Source organism: Coenobita brevimanus, chromosome 63, assembly GCF_032717465.1.
Source record: "Coenobita brevimanus isolate Jiangsu-jjx chromosome 63, ASM3271746v2, whole genome shotgun sequence".
Taxonomy (NCBI): domain Eukaryota; kingdom Metazoa; phylum Arthropoda; class Malacostraca; order Decapoda; family Coenobitidae; genus Coenobita; species Coenobita brevimanus.
Genome location: NC_137016.1, coordinates 7,151,858 through 7,170,655, shown reverse-complemented (window position 1 = coordinate 7,170,655; position 18,798 = coordinate 7,151,858). Strand labels below are relative to the sequence as shown.

The 18,798-nt window shown below is 47.9% G+C and overlaps 2 protein-coding genes across 2 annotated transcripts; one reads left to right on the top strand and one right to left on the bottom strand.

The window, feature by feature from the left end:
* Positions 1-1,735: 1,735 nt before the first annotated feature.
* Positions 1,736-8,354, bottom strand: LOC145404294 (uncharacterized). Its single transcript, XM_080275814.1, has 2 exons — positions 8,301-8,354; positions 1,736-3,166 (listed from the first exon to the last, which is right to left on the bottom strand). The coding sequence occupies exons 1-2, from the start codon at positions 8,352-8,354 to the stop codon at positions 1,736-1,738; spliced, it is 1,485 nt and encodes a 494-aa protein (XP_080131940.1).
* A 9,123-nt stretch (positions 8,355-17,477) lies between these two features.
* On the top strand, positions 17,478-18,119 carry LOC145404293 (Y-box-binding protein 2-like). The gene has a single exon (XM_080275813.1). It carries the CDS (start codon positions 17,478-17,480, stop codon positions 18,117-18,119), a length of 642 nt encoding a protein of 213 aa, XP_080131939.1.
* Positions 18,120-18,798: the final 679 nt, after the last annotated feature.

Below are 18,798 nucleotides of genomic sequence, written 5' to 3'. Positions count from 1 at the left end.
CTGCCTTTTCGTTGCCTGCAATGCCTACGTGACTAGGGATCCAATTTTTGGTAACCGATCCCCCAGCATTGCGGATAGCTTGGGTGGTGGTGAGAATGTTGTATAATAGGTGAATGTTGTCTTTGTGAGCGTTTTGGCGAAGGGTGTGAATGGCCGAAGCTGAGTCTGTGTGCATGATAGTGGGAGTTGTTGGACTGTGTTCCAGTGCATCAGAGAGGGCAGCTGAGATAGCTGCCAGTTCGGCCTGAAAGGTGGAGGCACCATCTGTGACACGGAAGTCGAATGATCGGCTCCCGCACACGATGGCTGCTCCTGCTTTAATTGATGCTACCGAACCATCAGTGTAGTAGGTGATGGACTCTGGGGCTGTGAGGGCAGCAATTTGTCTGAGGCCCTCTTGACGCATCAATGGGGTTGGTGTTTGAGTTTTGGTTAGTGTGTGTGTGAGAATGAGCGTAAGTAGAGGTGGACTCCACGGAGGCTGTGGGATGTAATTGGTGCCAGTTGTCATTGGCCTGTGATATAAAGTCATCTAGCTCATAGGTGTGGATTGCTCGAGCTACATTATGAACCCAGCTGTTTGTTAGTAGGTTCGGATGGAGGCTGGCTGCTGCTGTAAGCCGTGGCTGTAGGGGGAGGGGAGAAGCATTATGACTAGTTTGGCTGCCAGGCCCGCCACCCTTGCTTGTATGCGAAGGTGTAAGGATTCAAGATCGCATTCCATGCGGAGATTGCACAGTCTGGTCCACATGGTTGAACCAGTCATGATGCACATGGCATTGTTCTGGATGACTTCCAGTTTGGCTAATTGTGGTTCATTGAGGGATGGAAGTACTGGTGCTGCGTAGTCCACTATTGCTCTTATAGTTTGAATGTAAAATAAACGGAGGACTCTGTACGAGGCACCCTTTCCCTTTCATGCCAAGGATCGCAGGGCATTAAGGCGGAGTTTTGTTCTTTCTCGGAGGTGGTTAACCTCCGTCCGGAATGAAAGTTTGGAGTCAAAGATGACTCCCAAGTACTTGTGTGTGGGTACATAGTCGATGGCTGTGTGGCCGAGGTGAAGTGTGTCTTTAGGGAGGTTTATGAGGAAGGGAAGAGCCTTGGTCTTAGTCGGGTTGATTTTGAGTCCCAGCTCTGTACATTTTAGGTGGAGTTTTGCTAGAGCCCTCTGGGCTTTTGCATAGTATGGGCCTCCATGGACAACCAGAGTTATGTCATCAGCATAACAGAGGAGGCGGGCTCCAGGGCCTAGGTCCATCTGTAGGAGGCAGTTGATGAGGACGATAAAAAGCGTGGGGCTGAGAATGCTGCCGTGTGGGGTTCCGTTCATGTGACAGTGCTCTGATGAGGTGTGCCCCTGAAATTGTACCGCTGCCCGTCGGCCCTGGAAGAAATTCTCGAGCCAGCACAGTAGGCGACCCTTGACTCCCCTGCTTGCCAGGGTTGCCAGGATGGCTAGCTCCGGGCATGCCAGCTCGAAGGCCTTTTCTAGTTCTATGAAAATGGCCAGGCCTCTTCCTCCACGTAACTCCGAGAGGAAGGAACTCAGGCACTCAGCCGTCCCCCTGCCTCTTGTGTAAGCAAAGATGTGGCTGTGGGGTGAGGGCAGAATCCACCTGAGGCGCCTGAGCACCATCCTCTCGGCAGTTTTATTCAAGCAACTGAGACGGGAGATAGCTCTAAAAGATGTGGGATCAGGCGGTTTGGGGATGGGGTGAATGGTGGCAGTCTTCTATTGCTCAAGGAGTTTCCCCATGGACCAGGAGTGGTTTAATAAATCTAGAAAGGCGGATCTTGCTGTGGGCCCAGCGTGGTTGAGCATGGAATAGGTGATACCATCTGGGCTCGGGGCAGTGTCGGTGCTTATTTTCAAGGCTTGATCAAGCTCGTGTATAGTGAATATATGATCAGAGTCAGATGGGGTGGCCTTGCAGATGTTAATAAGATCCGTCCTGGTTTGGTGTAGGGCTTCCTGTTTACTTCTGGTGTCTTCTGGAAGCTGTGTGGGGGAGGTCCTCTGGGCAAATGTTGCTGCCAGCCTTTCAGCCTCTCCCTGTGGGTCGGGGTGAGACGGGGGACGAGGTGGCTGAGGATTGGAAATTGCTCTCAATTCTTTCCAAATACTCCCTAGTCTTGATTGAGCACCAAGGGACTGACACCACTCCAGCCACTTTTGCTCCTTAATGTCTGATTTCTCTGCTATAGAATGCCTGATGACAGCCTGGAGATAGGCTAGGCTGTTAGCTGTGGGGTTGGCTCTATGGATCTTTTTAGCTCTATTGAGGCGTCTGTTTAATTCCTTCACCCTATCACAGTAAAACCAGTGGTCGGTATGGTAAGCCTTTGGGGGAGCAGTTTTTGGGATAGAGGAGCCTGCTGCTGCACTGAAGGCATCTGTGAGGAGGGCGGCATGTTCCTCCAGATTTACTGGAGCGTTAAATGCTGCTGTCTCTTCCAGTGTGGTGGTGAATTTAGGCCAGTCTGCCCTCTTGGTATTCCATCGTGGTGGAGGCCCAGTAGGCGTGGGGAGTGGGGCAACATTGATGGTGGTTGGTATAGCATGGTGGTCTGACGTTAGGGTGGGATGTAGCCTCCAGGTAGTGAGGGGGGCTAGGCCCGAAGACACAAAAGAGAGGTCTAGCCTGCCTCTATGAACGTGTGTTGGTGTGGATGGGTCATTAATGAGTATGAGCTCTGGCACCTCCTTCAGTAGTTCAGAGATATGGCATCCAGCTGCATTCGTGGGGGACCTAGAGCCTAAGCTGGGATGATGGGCATTGATATCGCCACCAATGAAGAGCTGGTTGGTTGTAGAGAGAGTGGCTACTTCCCCAAGGTTAATGTCGGCTGTGGGGTGACAGTAGATATTAAATAGTCGTAGGTGGCCTTCTGCTAGGGTGATGTCGACTCCTTGTACCTCGACACCTTCGCCGCAGTCTGGTGGTGGATCAATAGGTGCTGCAGGTATGTGGCTTCGGACGAGGATGGCACAGACTCTGGGGCCACCTGGATTGCTGGGGAGAAGGAAGTTGGTGAAGCCTCGCAATCGGAACTGCCTGTTCGATTTTAGGAGTGTTTCCTGGAGGAGGAGGATGTCTAAATGGTCTCTATGGGCCGCTTCTTCTAGTAGGAGGCGTTTGGGAGTAACCCCGTAAACATTCCACTGTAAAATACGAAGTTAAGCAATGCGGGCTTTTATAGCCTTGACCCCATTACTCTACTGATCATGGCCACAACAACAAACATGAGGATTGGTGATGTGCTGTCTATACAACAACGAATATCACACTTTGCAACTGATCAGAATAATAATTATTCACTTCATGAAATAGAACATTTCCAGGGAGCTCTATACACCCTCACATCTTGCAGGTAGTGTGGTAGACCACATCCTCTTTGTCCAGTCACTGTCATCTCAGTACAAAATACTACCCAACACAAAAACATGCATTCTTAAACTTACTAATAAACAGGCTTTCATAGTAGTCTTAGACACTTGACTGAAGAGACTAGTTTTGAAATCCAAATCAGAGGGGAGCTTTATACTTCGTATCACAAGACACCAGGAAGTATGCAGCCATGTGGGATCTCTTCATTGACACATCCAGCCACTGAACAGTCAGTGTCGGCACTGGGGTGGATGTAAATGTCTTCCTCAAGCACTACTATCTTATGTTACTGAACAGAGCATGGATGGTGTCACTCTGCCAGCTTCCAACGTGTATCTCAGTGACTTGTCTAGGGCTAATTTACAACCTACTTGGGAACAGAGATACCAATGGATACTGTGAAGACAGGTCAACGAACAGTGTACCTATGTGTTAGTAAGAAAGGAGTACTTTTTCTGTATGTGATGCCCCTACAATATACTGCTCATGATGGCCTATGACTAAATAATTAATGGTCACTGGATATGCAAATAAAACACCTATCAGGTACGGTAGAGCATGTTTTCAGGTCTAGTAATATTGAACATACTGTATCTTTTAGTGGCTGTGGCTGGAATGATTCGCTGCATAATAATGCTGTCTAGTAGTTAGAATGTTCGAGGATCAAATAAGCGTGGGGTGCAGTTAAAACACCAGTGGAGGGTTTGGTTGTAAAGATCAGCTTTAAGTCAGTAAAACTTTCCTTAATAACTAAGGTTTATTAGCGTGGCAGCAGGGAACAATCTTCGTGGTGTCCATCGGGTATAATACTTTCCTCGAAGGAAGAAATGTGAGAACTGATCGACTCTATCTTTTCACCTCACTGACTTGTTGAATAGCCATACCTCTCCCCTTCTATCCCTTTCACCTTCCTTGACCCTTCTCAGATACTGTTGTTTAATTTTAAAACTATTGCAAAAGAACTCTCACAACAGTAGGTTAATTAGAATAATCAGTGGTAATGAGAGAAAATGGTATTGTGCTTAAAATACAGTGCAATATCACAGAGGGCAACCCAACACCCCCAGAAGGAGCCTACGGGGGAGCAAATACAGCCCGACTGGACTCCGGGCGACATAAGTCCGCCTGGGCCGCGCGCCCCTATGATCCGGAGCTCGCCCGCCTCCACCATAGCAGGAAAGCGAGACTACCTTCCGGGCTAGCCAACCACCGACAACCACGGGGTGGAGCTATTACTCTAGATCCAGTCAACACCCTTGAGACAGCCGGTAGCCACTCAACCCACCTACAGGAGACGGCCTGCAGCCACTCTGGAGGTAACGAGGGGACGGCCAGTAGCCACTCCCACCTTCATCAGATGGCCAGAAGCCACTCTGAAGGTGCCCTAAATGAGACGGCCGGTAGCCACTCGACCCTCATACAGGAGACTGCCTTCAGCTTCTCTGGAGGTAATGAGGAGACGGCCAGTAGCCACTCCTGCCTTCATCAGGAGACGGCCAGTAGCCGCTCTGAAGGTGCCCCTCAAGAGATGGTCTGTAGCCGCTCGACTCTCCTACAGGAGACAGCCTGCAGCTGCTCCGGAGGTAACGAGGAGACAGCTGGTAGCCGCTCCTGCCTTCGTCAGGAGACAGCCGGTGGCCGCTCCGAAGATGCCCTTGAGTTGGCCTGTAGCCGCTTCCTTCCCCAGGCCATGGCCAGTAGCTGGGCCTTAGCAACAGCCGGTAGCCAAGCCCCTAGAAGGCCACGGCCAGTAGCCGGGCCCTATGGCAGGAGATGGCCAGTAGCTGCTCCTCCGTCAGGTGCTGACTCCTACCCACGAGACTACGACCCAGAAGGAGACCCCAGCCTGGAGGAGTATTGGAGAGTCCCTGTAACTACCACCGGGCTCTTCTCACTGCAACCAGTTCCTGACAGGACCTGCCTGACGGACCCCAACGTAGGCCAATGCCACAGCCCACTCCTGACGGCGTCCCCAGCCGCCGGAGACCGCAGCCCCTGCGACCTCCAGACCGCCCCCAGGACTCCCAGGCAGGACATACCTACACCCCGACACCGGAGATCTTCGTCCTCCATCAGGTGCCTGAGCGAGAGGGTCAGGCAGCTGTTCGGCACCAGCCCTGAGGGCCAGACTCACGCCCCAAGCCCTGAAAGTGCGGGACCCTTCGCCACCAGCAGCCCCAGACGAAGGAGGACGCCCCTACGTGTGATCCCGTGGCCCCTGAATACAGAGGCCCCTGGCGGAACTCAGCCCCGTCTGTAGTGAGGTTGAGTCATCGCCGCCCTTGTACCTGCCCGCCATTACGCCCAGCCCCGAAAGTGAGTGACAGTGAAAGCACAGTGTCCAAGACATAGTGAAGTAAGGACAGAACAGAGAGTTGTCAGAATAAGAGAAGTTAGTGAGAAAAGCATCAGTAATAATATAAAAGGGAGGTGGAATAAGTAAGATAACAGTGAAACTAAACACGGCACGGCAGTGAACACGCTACCGTATAGTGACACAGCCTCACATTAAGATCATACGGAGGCCCCAGTGTAAGAACAATAATTAATGACATGACAGACAAACCAGTTAGCCTGCTAGCAGTGAAAATAGTGCCACAAACTCCACCCGATATACAGAACCTAGACTTTCCCAAATAACAGTGTTTAGCTTCACTGCCCTAAGTGCTATTCACCTTACCTGATCTTGTCCTAAGTAGTATCTTGTGCGATACTAACACCCAATATCTAGGCCTTAGAATTATAATTGTTCAGCATAACTTTTCTTGTGACATCTACCCGTTCAACTGTAGAATTTAGCAATACACATGTAAGGTTGTTGCCTTGAGTTTTTGTATCCTGCCTCTCTCTTATTTTTCTAAGCTCCGGTCAAGAAAGAGAACCCGGCTACACACTTGGCGTTAGAGGGACGGGAAGCCGATCCTAAAACACCTAGCATTACAGTGCTTTTAGGACTTAGGACGAGTTCTGACAGAGACGGAAATGATGTAATTCCTCTAAAGTTTGGGGCTGTGGGGAGCTCGGTAGTAGCATACCTTATTTATTTCTTACTGTATGTTCAAGCTCCCACTCTAGGGTCTGAGTCCATGCTGTGGCAGACATTAAAAGTGAGTGCTGGAAGTTTGTCCTTGCATATGCTTATGTATGCTCATACCCTTAATTTCGATTCTACCAATGTCATATACAGACTGTGACACACAAAAACTTAGCCAATACAATTCTTCCACTTTCACATGTACCACGCTTCTTCCAGACAACTCTTCTCCAGTCGTAATTTGCCAACATGGGGAAGGGTTAATTCTGGTTATCACTTTCCCCCCAGGAAGATCCAGTCTTGCTTACAATAAACTCAACATGGACGGAGACAGACACTCGTAAATTATACCAATGGTGATACTGTGCAATTGACTGGAGAATGGACACAGGATATACTTGTAAAACACCTAGTGGTGAAAGCATACTTCCAAGTAACGTAAGGTTGTGCATTTTGTGCTCCCTCCCCCTTCTTTCCCAAAGGCAGCCATCCTGTCAGGATGATGGGCATTATTTCTCAGAGTGTTCGGTTTAGGTCTTCCATGCAATGTGGGTTCCTGGTTGAAGTGCCGTACAGAAGATCTGCCTGTCTTTTACCTTTCTCCCACTCCTACTGTCCATTTCGATTTCACATCTTTAGTTATCCCCCTAGAGCAAGCGCTCAAAGTTTATACTCTCTCCCTTCATATGAGGACTTAGTCTTTCATATTCTTTTTCTTTTTTCTTCTTTTTTTGTGAGTGTTCCTTTTTGTTTCTCTTCCTGCTGTGGGAGGTTCTGGCAGTATATATGAACCCTCCTTAATTGGTAGAGTTTCACGTGGTGACTGATGCTGTTCATGAGGGATCTGAATGTTCGTTGCTGAGGCAAGTGCCATTCCCAGTTTATTGTTTGTACTCTGTAATGTATTCTTCTATTGAGTTAGTGACATATGGTTTTTGAAACGGAGTTCAGAATCCATTATTAAGTTTCAATTTCACATTGTCTGGGACACTGGGCGACTGTAGTATCTATTTCCTGTATGTTATGCTAGGTGTTTAAGGGGCGGCTTCCCGTCACTAGAACGCCTAGAGTGCAGCTGGGTTCTCTTTCTAGACTGGAGCTTAGACAAACAAGAGAGGGCCAGGGCATCAAAACATAGGGCAATAACCTTACTCGTCTATTGACAAATTCAACTGATGTGGAACGGGTAGACAATCTCACAAATTTCATAGACAAGAATCAATACATAGGCTGTCATTACTGGGTCTAGTATCGCACAGGATACTGTATGCACAGGAGTCTAAGTCTGGTTCAGGAGGGTAAAGGCACTATTACACTGTTCGTGGTGGTGAGGCACTGTCGTGAGGCTCTCACCGTTTTGACACTGAGTTCATGGGCTGAATACTGGGGAGGGTGTTACTGATTTGCACAAGGGAGAGGAATAGTTACAGGTGTCGTTACCAGGGGACAAGGGTAATATCATTGCTCGTAATATTCACTGTCAACGCCTCCGTATTCCAGAGTCTTACTTGGCCCCACTGTACACCGGAATTCACTAGGGTGCCTGTTCTTCCTTATTTACTTGTTTTGGTCTTTTCTGGCCTCACTGTATTCACTGTAAACTCACGTCTGTGCTCTTAGTGCCGATCTCACTGTTTACTATAAATTCACTGTCTTATCGTTCACACTTGGTTTCACTGGGGGAAGGGAAGGTCCAGGGCTCACAACTCTCGGCCCGGGGTGGGCGGAGACCCTGTGGGAGTCCCTTCGTTCCACGGCCACGGGACCACTCTCAGGGGCGTCGTCTCTCTGCTGGGGCTCGGGACATGTGTGGCGAAAGGCCCCTCACTGTCGGGGCTGGGGACGGGGTCTGGCCCTCGGGACTGGGGCCGAACAGGCATTGGAGGCGCTCGCTGAAGCGCCTGGTGGAGGACGGGCGTCACCTTCATCGGGGTGGGGAGTGGGCCCGCCCAGGGGTCCAGGGAACGTCCTTGGAGGGGCGCCGGCTGCGGTCTTCCGCTGGGGGCACTGCCATCAGGGCTGGGCTGTGGCGTCGCTCTAGGCCAGAGTCTGTCAGGTAGGCGTTCTCTTCCTCCTGACTAAAGGAGAACAACCCTGGGGACAGTACAGGGCTGCGTCACCAATCCTCCAAGCAGTGGTCCTCCTCCTGGAGGTTGCCTCGGTCTGGGTGGACAGGCAGATAACCTGTGCTCCTGCCGGAGGGCAGGACTGAGCACAGCTCACTGTTTTGTTGCAGAGTCACAAGGGGCAAGAGACTTTGGTGACTTTCCCCGGCGTGGCTACAGGCCGTCACTAGGTTCCCTTGGGCAACAGACAGAGGGCAGCTACAGACCATCCCTTCGCTGTCGGCACAGCTACAGGCCGTCGCCGGGACCTGACTCCCTATCAGGCACTCAGGCAACTGTGGCTATAGGCCTTCGTCTGCCTACTGGTGTGGCTATTGGCTGTCACTGAGGTCCCATATGGAGGGCGCCGTGCAGGAGAGGAGCAGCTACAGGCCGTCTTCTCCCTACAGGCACAGGTATAGTCAACTGCCGGTGGCGTGCCCTCCGAGGCAACTACAGAAGGAGAGGAGACTTACCTGTCTCTCCCCAGCGCGGCTATAGGCCGTCGCTACTCGCTGGTTTCTGTAGGGGATGTGAGCAGCACTAGGTGGAGCGGCTATAAGCAGTCTCCTAATTAGTGGTCTGGCTATAGGCCGTGACCTTTTTTTGTGAGCAGCTATAGGCCGTCTCTGGTGCCCAGCTACAGGCCGTGGCCCTTTCTTTATGTTAGCGGCTATAGGCTGTCTCTGGTGCCCGGCTATAGGCCGCGGCCCTTTCTTTCTGTGAGTGGCTATAGGCCGTCTCTTTATTAACTGAGCGGCTATTGGCCGTCTCAGGTGCCCGGCTATAGGCTGTGGCTAGGGTACTGCTCAGAACTGTTAGGCCAGTTCCACCCTGATCCTGTCGGTGGTCAGCTTGCCTGGAAGATAGTGCACTTTGACTAAGGTGGTGGTAGCGGGCGAGGTCCGGGGAATAGGGATGCGCGGCCCGGCCAAACTCATGGCCCTGTCGCCCAGGCACGATCCACGCGCCATCCAGCCCTCTGTGTCCTCCTCCTGAGGGTGTGGTGGCGGCTTGCATTGTCACAGCCGGCATTTTACTGTATATCATCGATTGCTTCTTCATATGATGACAAATTAGTGGACATCAGTATAGAGGTACAGGTGAGGGTATTTACTGGAGATGGCCGGACCTGTGTGTCTCCATCATTTAGGCCTCTCATACTAGGATACTCAGGGTATGCGGCCAGAGTATGTGTCCGGTGCAAGGAAAATGGACGCCCCTGCCCTGCATGGTCTCGGGTCACCCCTTTGTCAAGGTGTGGCACCCGTTTGACCTCCAAAATATAGTAGGTGGATGGTTACTATCATCTTAGGAAACGATACCATGGGAGTGACGTGGGGGCAAGACCCGGGAGCTGGCCTTGCAAAAAACTCCCAGATAGGAAACTCAACCAACTCTACCAAACAGTCAATGTCTGGCCTGTGATTATCACTCATAAATATCTCGTATACTCAACTCCTCTCAGTGGCTATGCCTCCTCCATTTTCCTTGCTCCCGTGCCAAGTGGAACGACCCTGTTCTGTCCCTGGTGAGGCACTATTAGCCACAGGAAGGTAGCTGCTTGCTTGTAGCCAATGGGTCTGTTCGACCTGAGAGGTCAGGGTAGAGTAACAGCAGTAATAACACCACCAGTACACCACATTTAGATTGACACCTCCGGTATGATCTGCCTCTCAGCTCTGCTGATACTGGGTTGGATTTTGCGTAAGTTGTTTTGGGAGAGCTATACGGCAGCGACCAGGGATGAGGCAGTAGCTCCAGTCAAACAGGGGACGGTACTTCCGAGGTAGATGCAAGCAAGCTGGTGACAAGAAGAGTTGTATCTCCTGTTTCACCAGCCCTCAGGACCTAGTTCCTGACCATACTGTACAGTATCTCTTTGCCGAACTTTTTTCATTGTTTTAGCAACACAAAATAGGCCAGCAAAATCTCAAATACTTTCCTCTAACTGCTACATGAAACTTTGTGCAAAATACACATCACACTTTCTGTCTCAGAATTATGAAAAATGGCATCCAGGCACAACCTTGGGGTCCCCAGGGAAGGGGCGGTAGGCCATAAATGCTCTTAGCATCAACCACAGTCCCAGTGACGACCAAATGATACACTGAACCATTATGTCACACTGTTTCTATTCATTTCTTCAACATTTGCGGCATTTACCCTCATTTCCTCTCTGCTCAACACCATTTCTTTTCCTCTGAACCTCACATATTTCTCACTGAGACAGCTGTCAGAGACGACGGATAGCAAACCCTTCTCTGTATCTTATTACTTTCTCTACCCATTTCAAAGCCAAAGGTGTTGTGTACTGTATATGTATGCAAGAACATAATCATGCTCTTGTATTCTTGAATTTGTCTCCTCTGAATTTTCTACACTTTGGCTTTGGCCAGTTAACTTAAATAATAATAATAATAATAATAATTCCTTAATCCAGAATTGTCCACACATGCAGAACCTGGTCCTAATTTTTCCCTGGTCTTTGCCTGGACATTTTCCCCTTCATATTACCACCTGTCTTCGTCCTCAGCCATTCATCATCATCCCTCCTGTCATCATGTCCAGACCAGTTCAGTCTACCTTTTGGCATCACCTCTAGATATCTTTTCCAACACACAGCTCTCATTTCCTTCCCTCAGAATAACATGGATAACATCGTAGTGAAAGAGTTTAAGGTAGTTTTCTTGGAGTTTAGGATCTTTTTCTCCCATGTCTATCTCCTCTTATTTAGAGAAATGTATATTACTAAATCTAATTTTCCTCAAACTAAGATCAAACTTCATTATCATCAGCAGCAGCTTCATCATCCCGCCTCTTTCTTGTGTTGAGAAATACTTGTACCTTTCATCAGCCTTCTAAACCACTGATCAAGATCATACATCATGCCACATTATCAGTACTTTTTCCTAATACCAACTGGTGTCAGCCTTAATTGTTCACTCAGTGGTTTTCAGTGCTACAAAGTGTCCGACACTACATCATCTCAGTTCAATATGCTAACCCATTGAACCTTAAACCTCTTCAGTATACAACAGTTTTATAAGCTCTCCATGACCTTTTACAAAATGGGAATAAATTACATGATATAGCAATCTTGCTTTCCATACACAGGCCAGACTTTGTTAGTTTACAGGAGACGCGCCTGGAGGATCATCCTGATCCTCCACAGTTCAAACACTACCACCCGTATAGAAGATATGAAGGTCACGGAGTAGCCATATACACACAAATCACACCCACAAACGGAAGTGATTCTAAATTCTACTCTGGAAGCTGTCGCGTGCAGAGTAAAATTTAATAGCACGTATCTGTCTATTTGCTCTCTGTACTGTCCTCCACATGGCCTCATTGATAGTGATGCTTTATATTCACTACTTGAACATCTGCCTGGGAATAAGTTAGTGTTGGGCGATTTTAACGCCCATCACTATCAGTGGGGTAGCTTGAGGATTGATGGTCGTGGGGAGCAAGTAGCCGAACTAATACTACAGTCCAACCTCTGTCTTCTGAACGATGGTAGAGCGACTCGTGTAGATGATCGTACTGGTAACTTTTCGGCCATTGACTTATCTTTGGCCTCCCCTGGTATACATCAAGATTTCTCATGGGACCCTTACGACGACTCCTTGGGAAGTGATCATTTACCCATCTGTCTTTCTTATACACGCGACATCATTTCGGACCCTCCACCTCCAAAATTTAACTATAAGAAAGCAGATTGGGGATCCTTCTCAAGGATCGCCAATTTAGATATATCTGGGGAGACCATAGATGTTAAGGTCGAAAATATAATTACTTCCATATTACACGCAGCTAAGGCTGCTATTCCCAAGACTTCTACAGTTCATGCAAAGCATAGGGCACATTGGTGGACACCGGATTGCCGACAAGCATTAAGAAAACTCAATAGGAGATACAGGATTTTTGATAGTCACCCCACTGTGAGAAAATTTTTATTGCATACAAACAGGCACGGGCTGAGGCAAGGAGAATAATAAGAAGGGCCAAACGTGACTCCTGGCGGTCCTTTGTGTCCACGGTGACTCGTACAACACCATTACGTAAAGTCTGGTCCACTATAAGAATATTAAATAATAAAGGCCCATATTTCCCTGTCACCACCCTGCAGGTTAATAATAACATCTATGACGAGCCCGTGGACGTTGCTAACATCCTCGCCAGGAGTTTTTCTCATGTAAGTAGCTCAGCCAATTACGACCCGCGTTTTCAACGCCATAAACGCACGGCTGAGCTACAGATATTAGACTTTGCCACAGAAGACGTAGACTCCCCGTACAACCAAGAGTTTACGCTAGATGAACTGCTCCTTGCCCTTAAATCCTGTAAAGACACCAGCCCTGGACCAGACACCATCACGTACAGTATGATCCAGCATCTTAATCAGGACAACCTGATTAAGATGTTAGCACTGTACAATGAGATTTGGGCGTCTCGAACGTTCCCAAACTCATGGCACTTTGCGCACGTCATACCGATACCCAAAGAGGCTGGTCGTCTTATGAATCCCATTTCATTTCGTCCTATTGTGTTGACTTCTTGTCTATGTAAGGTCATGGAATGTATGGTAAACAGTAGGCTTCTTTTTGTTTTAGAGTTGAAAAATTTATTAAATGATCAACAATGTGGCTTCCTTAAATACAGAAGTTCACTAGATTATTTAATGAATTTGGAGCATTGTGTTTCAGAGGCATTTGCCAATAAAGAATTCATGATAGGGGTGTTCTTGGACATCCATAAAGCCTATGACATGACATGGCGACACGGTATACTAATGAAGCTCTATGCTTATGATTTAAGAGGAAATTTGCCTATTTTTATTTCAAATTTCTTAAGGGACAGGACTTTCTCTGTCAAATTGCCCCGTAACGTAACATCGGATATATTTATCCAGGAAATGGTGCCACAGGGAAGTGTGCTTAGTCCTACTTTATTTAGTATTATGATCAATGATATTCTGTCATCAGCTCCCATCTCGAGGAATCTTAAATTCTCGCTCTACGCTGACGATTGTGCAATATGGCACTCTTCCCGTAATGCACAATTTTCGGCTGGGCGGATTCAAGCAGCCCTTGACTCCGTCCACCAATGGGCCTTGCAGTGGGGATTTAAGTTTTCCGTCCGTAAGTGTGCCGCTGTAGTTTTTACGACTCGTAACGTACCTAATTTGTGCTTAACTTTGGATAATCAGGCGGTACCTTTTCAAAATTCTGTAAAGTTTTTAGGAATACATTTTGATCGTAGAATGAATTTTAAACTTCACGTTAATACTTTGCTTGCTCGTTGTGATAAACCGTTAAATGTCCTCAAGTACCTAGCGGGTACTACATGGGGTGCCGACAGAAAATCTATATTAATGGTGTATAAGTCCTTTATTCCATCGAAGCTAGACTATGGCGCACAGGTGTATGGCTCGGCATCCGATGCCACGCTGAAAGGATTGGATGTGCTACAAAACAAATGTTTGCGAATGTGTCTTGGAGTCGTGCGGATACCCGTGTAGCTCGTGTGGAAGTGGAGGTGAATGTGCCTCCCCTCCGTATTCGCCGTGACCACCTGGCTTGGTCCTATGGCCTTCGAACATATAGTAAAAGTAATATCGGCAATGTGGCCTGTACCCCCCTGTGTCAATACCACCACCTTCTGCAGGGAGTGCGTCGGCCACTTGCCGTTCGCCTCCACTTACTGACTCAGGAGCTTGGTGTGTACCCCAGTGACTGTGACAAGTTGGTGTTAAAAAATATAGCGCCTTGGGAGCCACCCGGCTTTACTTTTTATGTTACATGGCTCCCTGCACCAAAGGCCAAGGCGCTGGAGGCGGAGGTCCACCACTTGTTTCGTAGCATCATAATTCGTCACTTGGGGTCCCACCACTTGTGCACTGACGGCTCCAAGTCGAGTGAATGTGTGGTTGCAAGTGTGTGGTCGACTGAATGTGCCCTCAGGTATCGGTTCCCGACTCATACATCTGTGTTTACCTCCGAACTTTTTGCTATTGACAAAGCCATAGACTATGCTTTCAATTCTAGGCATGATTCATTTGTCATATTTTCAGACTCGAAATCAGCCCTTCAGGCAATTGCTTCTTGCACTACGGATTCGCACGAGATCCAGGGCCGCATTGTTAATAAGCTGCATTCATGCAACAAGTCATTCACGCTGATCTGGGTGCCTGGTCATCGTCGTATCTACGGCAATGAGCAGGCTGACTTACTTGCAAAGTCGGCTGTAGAGCTCGAGGAGACTAGGGACGTTCCTCGTGATCTACGGTCGAGTCTCTCTCTCGGGAAGAAATCAATAAATCTTCTGTGGCAAGGTCAGTGGACCAGACTAAATATTCCAACTTGTAAGCCGCACCTGGGCGACTGGGACACCGCCAACCGCCCCAGTCGCCTGGAAGAAAAAGTATTGGCGAGAATACGGGTCAATGCCACCGTTTTAACTCACATGAAACCATACATGGAATGACGCTTCCCACCGCACTGTGACATCTGTAATGCGGTGTTATCTATCAGTCATATCATCCTGCGCTGTCGGCAATTTATTCGTGAACGTGCTTCACTTATAAATTACTGCGGCGCAGTAGACGTCCCCTTCACTCTTTCCACCATCCTGGGTGATGGGGACATTGTTATGACTGATAAATTGATGGCTTTCTTGAGACAGACCGGACTGATCAGTGATGTGACTTTTTTACTGTGTGGTTATGGTTTTTATCAACTGAAAATATGTATATATTGTAATATTAATTAGGGTTGACAGTTGACGTATTTGAAACAGTTCCTCCTCCCACTGACCTATTTCTAATATTGATGTCCCCTACATTAAACCCCGTTCGTCGACTAACAGTCACCAGCTGATGAGCGCAAGTGTGCAATACAGAAAGGTATTGGGCACTTGCAGTCGATGGCGGTCTGTTGGGCGAGGTTCTTCACTTTTTGTACATATTATGTAAATACATTATACCATCTTGCTTAAGTTATTCTAATTAGGGCCGACAGCTGACGTATATGGAAATGTTCCTGACTCGTCTGGTTCCCCTATATTAGGTTGTGCCTCGACTGACAGTCACCAGGTGATGAGTGCAGGTATGTAATGTAGAAAGGCATTTCATATCTGTAGTCGATGGTGTTCTCTTGGTCGAGGCTTTTTTACCATTAGTGTAGGTCTAGTTATTTGTCTCATGATTTAGTACAGGTTAGCGATTTGTCTGTTAGGTGATTAGTTTTAGGGATTAGGCATTTTTGTTTATAAGTGATATAAGGTTAAAAATATAAAAAATTAAAAAAAATAAATAAAAATAAAAATACAAAAAAAATAATAAAATAAAAAATTATTATATTTATATGTACAGTACGTGTGCATGAAAGTGTGTTTGTTCATATGCATGTATGTATATATATATATATATATATATACTGTATATATATATATATATATATATATATATATATATATATATATATATATATATATATATATATATATATATATATATATATATCTTTGCCTTAATGACCAGGGGCTCCGGCCCCAACGGTCGATAGGCAAAAAAAAAAAAAAAAAAATACAAAACTAATCAAGATAATAATGGTTTCCTGGGTTGCATCCATCCAGTCTCATCTAGTACTGACCCATATCAGAAGCACAGAGGTCCAGGGCTTGGTTACTCAGTCCAGACATCTAAGGTGATTGACTATTTATTCACCCTGAGCATCATGACATGAGCAATAAACCCCAACCATCCCTTGTAAGTAGATCATTATGGGCCACATCCAGTTGGAGTGCATTAACTCACTTGACCATCAGGCATCAACAAACTGTATGAGGGCAACGGGACTAATGCACAAGGCCCAACCTTTAATCTCCCTGTGTGCATTAGAGAATTCTTTCATAAAGAGGAAAGTACCTGAGTGTGACAGGTTTTCCGGGCTGCAAGGCTAACATGAGTCAAACTGTAAGTTTAATTTACCATTCACTATAATGAATCACAACTCTACACTGGAATGACCAGTGAGGCTGATGTTGGGATGGAGGATAAAAGCGATGGGGTAGGGCGGGTGGCAGACTGACTCATACACATTTTAACTCACGCAGCCCTTTGATGTCTCCATTTTGTTCTTGTCAGCTCATGATGATTTCATTCAGCTTAGGACAGGCTTTTTGAACTGGAGGGATTAGATATACAGTAGCTCTAGTAAACCCCTTCAATATGAGAGGCCTTTGCTAAGCTGAATTAAATTGTATAAAAGCAGCAGAATAAACCGAAGGAACGTCACTTGGCTTCAGGGAGTTATGGAGAGATTCTTGTACAGTAAATTCTCTTGTAACATAGATTCACCACTGCAGTGACAACAACCAAGATTGTGATGAGATGAGACGGAAACGAGGTTGGAAGGTACCCTAGGATAGGCTGGAAGACTATCAGGAAATCATGGAATAACTGAACAGATTCCTTTCATGGCCGCTTCAGATGAACTCTTACAATATAATGTGAAGTAACAAATAAACAGGCAAGCTAACATGACTAACAACGACACCATTTTTGTTGCAGGTGTAATGAAAATGGGTAAATAGCAAATACAGTACAATGAAATATGCATATAACTGATTTCATAAGAATAAGGATTTGCAAGACAAGTACTTTTTTTTTTTTTTTTTTTTTAGTATTACTGTAAGCACCTGTTGTTTACCCTCGGTGATGCATTGTTGGTACTCTATATAACACAAAGACTGGCTATATAATCTAAAGAAAAGACATCAGGCATCCTTGCAATGTCAGGCATAGTACTGTAGTGGTTCAAATTAACCCACTCATACACTCTGACAATAGTGGACAGTAGTCAGTCACATGGCATATAAATACAGTAACTCAGCACAGATCCATTCCCAGTCCAGCTCTCGCCCCAGGCAGACGTCTCGATGCCTGAAGTTCGAGCTCCCGTTTCCACTGCTCACGCCTACGACCAGTTGAGGGGGGCATCTCGCAGTAGCTCGAAGCCGCCGGGAGCCAGGAAGATCGTCGGTGCGGTGGTTTGGTTCAATGTGAAGTCTGGGTGCGGGTTCATCAGGCGCCGGGACACCGGTGTTGATGTTTTCGTACACAGACTCGGGATCATTGCACCAAATCCCCGACACTTTCGGCGTTCTCTTGGCGAGGGTGAGACAGTGGAGTTTCGTCTCCGTCAGTCTCCTAAGGGTCCTGAGGCTAGTGATGTCACTGGGCCTGGGGGTGTTGCTGTGCAGGGCTCTGCCCATGCACGGCGGCGCCCTACGGCCCAGAGACGTCGGCCTCGCGGTCCTGGGTGTTCTGGGGAGACGAATCTCCTTGTTTCGATGTGTGTCGCTACGGCTCAAGCTTTTAGTGGGGGTGACAATGCTGTTTTGCGCGTTCTCCTCCCTCAGATTTTCGAGGAGAACGGGCCACCGGGCCTTGCCATCCCTCGGAGCTTTGCCGGCGATCCACATTTCGTCCTTCGTCAGGAGCGTCGTCCCCGGCGGCCGCAGTCGCAGCCACGGCCACGTCCACCTCGGCCTCGCACTACACCGCGGAAAAGGCTGTGATTGGATGGCCCCATCAACAGGGCGACTGGCTTGACTGGCCCTCCGATCACCGACCCGGATCCGACCACGGCTATGGAACTCGACACCTTCACCGTTTCTGCTGAGGTACACCCCTTGCCTACCGCAGCTGCAGGAGACAGGGCTGCCTCACCTGATCCAGCCGATCCCTTGGATCGTCAGGGCCCTTCCTCCCAGGACTCTCCATCTGCTGCTGAGGGTGTGGCCCTCACGTCTGCGGCTGTGCCCGTGGCCTCGCTATCTCCACCTGTGCCTGTCCCTGATCACTCTCCTCTTCGCCCTGAGCTCGTTGCGATCTTGCCTCCCCATCTTGCTGAGACAGCTGCTGTCGATCCTGCAGCTGCTCGTGAGTTCTTAGAGGCTGAACTCGAGCATGGCTTCGTTGAAGCCATAGAGAAGATGAGGGAGAGCATTGATCTAGGCTGCCCATCTAGCCTACGAGACTCAGGGGATTTGCTGCTTTACGAAGATCTCGATCGGGACTCAGACTATACCGACATCGACGATTCCGATGAGTTGCCTTGATTTCACCATCCTGCTCCAGTTTTTGCAGTTCGTGACAGCACTCTGCTCCTTTTCGCTCGTTTCTCCCAGCTTTTTTTTTTTTTTTTTTTTTTCTGCTTTGTGCTTTTTGTTCTGCTTCTCCCTGACGGGCTCTCAG